Source organism: Aegilops tauschii, chromosome 1, assembly GCF_002575655.3.
Source record: "Aegilops tauschii subsp. strangulata cultivar AL8/78 chromosome 1, Aet v6.0, whole genome shotgun sequence".
In the NCBI taxonomy this organism is placed as follows: Eukaryota; Viridiplantae; Streptophyta; class Magnoliopsida; order Poales; family Poaceae; genus Aegilops; species Aegilops tauschii.
Window position 1 is genome coordinate 301189066 of NC_053035.3, and position 5525 is coordinate 301194590.

A 5525-nucleotide genomic window follows, 5' to 3' on the forward strand; every position below is an offset into this window, starting at 1 on the left:
TTATCTTTTTTCATGTTTGTTATTTTTTTCTGAAAACTTGTTCACATTTTGGTGACACAATGAGAAGGTTTTCCATTTTCTTTTTGAATTTCTCAAGTCATAAAATAGTTGGCATGATTTTAATGCATTATTTTTAGGCAACTATGACCTATTTAGATGGTCACAACATCATACTGCACTCTGATTGGTCCGTGGACGTCTCACGCGGATCGTGCATCATACGCCGTCGGATGCTCGCGCATCCAACGGCCGTCCTCAACCCTTCCACACTAACTCCGAAACCCTAGGTCATTTTCCATCCACCCCCCCCGCCTCCTTTCTTTCCTCGCTCCCTTCTCCTCCTCTCCCCTTCCAAGTCTTCTCTGTCGCAACGCCGCACGTCCCATGATTCGATCCAATCCTCTCCTTCGATCCCACCTGCCGGCGGCGACCTCCTCTCAACCAGCCCCGCCGGCGGTCTCCAGATCCAACCCAGCTCAATCCCAACTCCTACCCCGCGGCCATGGCCATGGCAGGGGGAGCCCGAATTCCTAGCCCGTGGTGGCTAGGGTTTCGGTCGCCTCCAACTCGATCCGGCGTTGCTCCGGTGAATCCCGAGCCCTCAAGCGCAGATCCATCTCCGGGATGGCCTTGATCTGCTCGAGGACGACCGGTTCTTCGTCAACCTGCAAGGACGCGCGCCGGCAGCAGGCGATCTCCTCTCCGGCGAGCCCACCCATGGCGACCAGGATGGTCTCCACCTCCCAAATCCATCACGGTCTCCCAAATCTCCCTCTGCTCCTCAAGGTCCGACCCATCTCCCCTCTCAGATTTTAGTTTTTTTTCTTGATTTGGTACGATGGTGGTTCACCTCTATCCCCCCTCTCTCACTCTCTGTGCTTGTAGCGGCTGTTCACCCCCAACCTCCGGTCCATGCGCGCGGCTGTTGGTCCACTCGAGCGAGCGGGATGCTGGAAGGGAAGGCGACGGTGGAGGACACCGACATGCCGGCCAAGATGCAGCTGCAGGCCACGTCGGCGGCGTCGAGGGCACTCGACCGCTTCGACGTCCTCGACTGCCGGAGCATCGCGGCGCACATCAAGAAGGTGAGAATCTTGCCAATACCACCCCCAAATCTATAGCCTCTGAATCTGCAGGTAACAAGCTAGAGACAGTCTTGCAAGAGAAAGAATGATGTACTTGAACATAAATAAGCAGTTAGCTGTGCAAGTGCTGCCGATGATTGGATCTGATTTGGACGGCTGCACTGCAGGAGTTCGACACGATCCATGGCCCGGGGTGGCAGTGCGTGGTGGGCTGCAGCTTCGGCTGCTACTTCACGCACAGCAAGGGGAGCTTCATATACTTCAAGTTCGAGTTGCTCAGGTTCCTCGTCTTCAAAGGCATGGCGGATGAGCAACCGCTGCCGTGCTGATCTGGTCTGTAGGTTTACGTGACAAGGTGAGCATACAACTTGTGATGCATTTTCCTGGTCTGTAGGTTTACGTGAGTTCTGATCTGATGGTGGCATTTTACATGTTGTTTTTGTTCTTCAGCGACAGTTAACGATCTAAATGGTTCGGCATTCAGCAAAAGGATAGCTGCATACTGGGGCTGGCACAGAACATTTTGGCGTCACACAAGGGCTTGAAATCCCTTATCTGTACTTCATTATTGTTTGACGCAGCCCTTTTAGAACATATGATTGTTATGCCTAGTTGTGCCATGGTGATTTGTGTCTAACAGAAATTCAGAATGAACTCAAGTTGGCATGTGCAGTGTGAGTGCCTACGATATTCTCAGGTTGCAGTTTTTCAAATGCTGAAAGTTTCTTCAGACTCCAGATTGCCTTCACTTGGACAAAGCTGAGCCAGCGACCGTCGCCCACAACCACGGTGGCCACCTTGCTCCCCTCCTCCCTTCAGTTATCAGTTTAAATATGCAAATATTCACCTCCTTTTGCAATTCTGATCAGTTTAAATAATGGCTATTGAAGATCCATTTATACTTCCACATGGTTTCAGAATCTGGATAGAATCACTATAGCAGTTATGTGATTCGTTCTGTAGCTTGCGTTTGGTACTTGGAAATAACAGAATAGAAATTTGGAATTTTTTTGACACGCCATGTAGTATACTGAAAACTGCCTTTCTTCTAGCGCTGCTACACAACGCTATTTAGGATGAGTACAACTACATTTTTATCTATCTGAAAAATGGTGCAAAGATTTACTAGTACTTGCCTTGGTGATATGACACGTCCATGGTGCGATTTAATTAGATTCAGACTTCGATAGGCCAGGGCGTGTGCTTGTATTAGCATGGAACAATTACTACTAATTAATGAAGGAAGCACACTTGTTCACATAAAGGAAGATATGTCTGTGTTAGTATTAGTGTTCTTGATCTTACCTGATAGACTTGTTTTTACTAATATAAACAAATAAAATCAGATTGTTTGCATAAATCATTCTCACTTTTAATTGAGTTCTAAGTACGTAGTGTCTTTAATTCTTTGCTTATATTATAGTCAGAATTATACCGTGTGACTGAATGATGTGTTATTTAGTTAGCCTTGCAGTATCTTTAGTTTTCTGATGATTGCTCAACTCTCAATTCTGAATAAATAAGTAGCTGACCCTATTGGTTCTTTCTTTCTTCAGGGCTATGAGTTGATGGCCACGCTGCTGTTTTGCTCTGCTTGATAATTCTTTTACTGTCCAGTCTGCTCTCTGCATAGTTTCCAGTTGCTTATAAAACGATAAAACAGTGGTGATGTGAGGTCCGACAATGGTTTGTAATTTTGGTTTCATCCCCAACCTCTCCAGCTAGCTTCTTCTTCACATCATATCATATTTGCACCTGCTGCTGCATCATGGATTGGATGGTCACCTACTAGCTAAGTTGCTTAGCTTGTATTGCCATCGAATTGGTCAATACTGTTTCACTTTGCTTGTTTCTTGTACTAGGTCTGTCAGTTACAGCATAAACAAACAAATTGCTTAGCTCTCAACTATGAATACATAGCTAGCTAAACTTGTTCTTTCTTTCTTTCTTTAGAGCTGCGACTTATATGGGTCAAGCTGCTGTTTTGCTGTACTCAATGATACTATTGCTGCCTGTATAGCTCATGTGGTGATATTTTCCTGAACTGAAGTTGTGAATGTACCATTATTTTCTTGCTGCTACTTATCCCTGGCTCACCTGTTCTAGTTGGTTTCAATTGATATTTGTCTCATCCAGCACTCTGACTATAAATGTGTTGTTTTAATCCTGATGATGTTGTAGTATAAGGTGGAACACCATATTCCTGTTTTAATCCAAAAGGAATAAAGCAATCATGTTTGTTTGCTTGGTGCGTGTCGATCTCAAAATGGCAGACAAAACATGACAAGTGAACACTTTGAGGCTCTGTTTCCTGTTCCCTGTTGTAGTTTCTTGATTTATTTTGCATATGCAGCACATCATCTTGAATACCATCTATTTGTATATGCTTAGGGTATGCATGATGCCTATGCTCTGTATTAGATCAGTATGTTAATATTAGTAGGCATATATCCATGTATGAGCAGTGCATAGTGCAGTTGGCCATATTCTAGCTCATATGGAACTTCCTGTGATATGGTGCAGTCCTGTTTTGTTTCATTGATTGCTTTTATTTTGTCCCTAACCATTTTTTTGTTCTATAACATGTAGATGCTGGCGTTCGTTCATTTTTCGTCGCAAGCTCTAGGATGAAGAAGTGAAGAAGCATTTAGTTCTAGCTCATTGGAGCTAGTTATACTTTTATAGATATTTAATTGAAACACTCAATTTAGTTGTGTTCTTGGTGGCTGTAAACCTGATGTGAAGTATGTTCGATTATAAACATGGTGTGAACTATGTTTGATTGTAATGTACCAAATTTGGTTGTTTGATCTGTTTGAAGTATTACTTCTCTTTTCAATTTGTTCTTATTTAAATATTTGTTTTTATTTACTAGAAAATTGAAATCTGAAGAATCTGACCCTGACCATTGGGACCCACTCAATTAGGACCCATTTGACTATTGGATCCGTCTTAAAAAAAGTAATTGTTGAGCCAAAAAGGCCATGACCCAGAAAATAAAAAGGCCGAATTGCTTGCTAGGCCCATGTAGCTATTAAAAATTGTCGGGAAAAAAATATAAGTGGGTTGATTTAATGGGCTCGGCCCATATAGACACCTAATTGGACCGGGCTGAATCTTATCAACGACCTTTTCAATTGGTCACAATTTTGCCACGTCAGATTTCCACGTCGGATCCGACATGGTCTGGGCAGAGAGTTAGCGACCAAAACAGAAGGTCATGGAATCAACGACCTTTTGTTTTGGTCGTGGAATTCCACGACCTTCTCACAGAGAAGGTCGTTAATTTCAATTTACGACTGCCAGCTTTTGACCATCTATTTTTGGTCAAAAAAAGGTCGCAAATGAAAAACAATGACCTTTCAGAGACCAATAGTGAGGGTCACAAGTTGACATATTTCTTGTAGTGTTCCCTCAGAACCGACCATTGGCCACATCCATGAGGTGACCCTTAGTCACCATTGTCATAACCTGAATGCGGGGAGATACGGTTGTGGCGTCTGTGATATGAAGCTATGCATGTAGCACATATGTTGTACCAGGCTCCATCCACTTTTGGACAACGAGAGGTGGCTTAGTTATCTAAACCTAGACTATGCAATTGCATATGTTATGTAAATTATACTAGTAGTGATGACTTTGAAACTACTAAGAACACTTCTATTAATCAAGTGCCGCTACATTTACTTTAGTTTCTTTTTATTTCTTGTATTTACCTTCTCGTTCGTAGTTTAGATAAATTGGCATTATTATCATTTTCCTAGCAACTGATATAATAGACTATTGCTAGACTATGGTCTGGGTGTTAACGTAGCTGCGTAGGTGACAACGTTTTTGCAGGGTTGATAGTGCCATTCTTTTCATTCCATGTGGATTCAGCACTTACTCATCATGAATACTACATAGCCATGTGCACTTGCAGGATGTCAGTACTTGTGGCCGGCTGGTAAAGAAAGACTATCTTGTGACAATCCAGTCGAGTAAGAAATCACAAGGAAATGACCTATATTGTACCGCATTATTAGGAGAGATAACATTTTAATCCCATTCCACCTTGTAAAATTTACATGTGTAAGATGTGCTAGTAAATAAATGTATGAAGTGTACCATGCAAGGATCATTTTAGTATTTCCCCAAGCTTGGAGGCGGTTGTGTACGAATAACTGACCGAGGCAAGTGAGCATGAGTATGGGGATACCGGAGGAGGATTTTTGCTCAAAGCCACCTGTGGCACATGGAGTATTAGAGGTGGTTTTTAAAACTACCTGCACCAACTTGAGTATTAGGGTGATGACTTATTGGCATAACATAAAACCGCCTCCGAACCATGTACCAAAACCGTCGTTATTACCCTTTTCTATAGTAGTGAGAATAGCCACATGGAACCACCGCTTTGGAAGAAAAGCATGTGGTATACATTGTGGGGATAGCCGTACAGTG

At 43.1% G+C, this 5525-nt stretch overlaps 1 protein-coding gene across 3 annotated transcripts; it reads left to right on the forward strand.

Moving 5' to 3' along the window:
• The first annotated feature begins 285 nt into the window (after positions 1 to 285).
• On the forward strand, positions 286 to 3924 carry LOC109765051 (uncharacterized). 3 transcript variants are annotated; one of them, XR_012182400.1, is made up of 6 exons: positions 311 to 786; positions 886 to 1085; positions 1253 to 1440; positions 1536 to 1874; positions 2642 to 2771; positions 3675 to 3924. XR_012182400.1 is itself a non-coding variant. In XM_020323837.4 (4 exons), the coding sequence occupies exons 2-3, from the start codon at positions 948 to 950 to the stop codon at positions 1412 to 1414; spliced, it is 300 nt and encodes a 99-aa protein (XP_020179426.1). In that variant the 5' UTR covers positions 286 to 786; positions 886 to 947; the 3' UTR covers positions 1415 to 1440; positions 1536 to 3924. The 3 variants fall into 3 exon arrangements, 1 of the variants encoding a protein (XP_020179426.1); XR_012181329.1 differs by having other exon boundaries at positions 305 to 786; positions 2642 to 3924; XM_020323837.4 differs by having other exon boundaries at positions 286 to 786; positions 1536 to 3924.
• Positions 3925 to 5525: the final 1601 nt, after the last annotated feature.

What these genes read in the sequence shown, in the direction of transcription:
- LOC109765051 (XM_020323837.4), top strand. Translation starts at nt 948, where the DNA reads ATGCTGGAAGGGAAGGCGACGGTGGAGGACACCGACATGCCGGCCAAG. An exon ending in TCGCGGCGCACATCAAGAAG is followed by an intron (nt 1,086 to 1,252) that starts GTGAGAATCTTG and finishes GCTGCACTGCAG; the next exon opens with GAGTTCGACACGATCCATGG.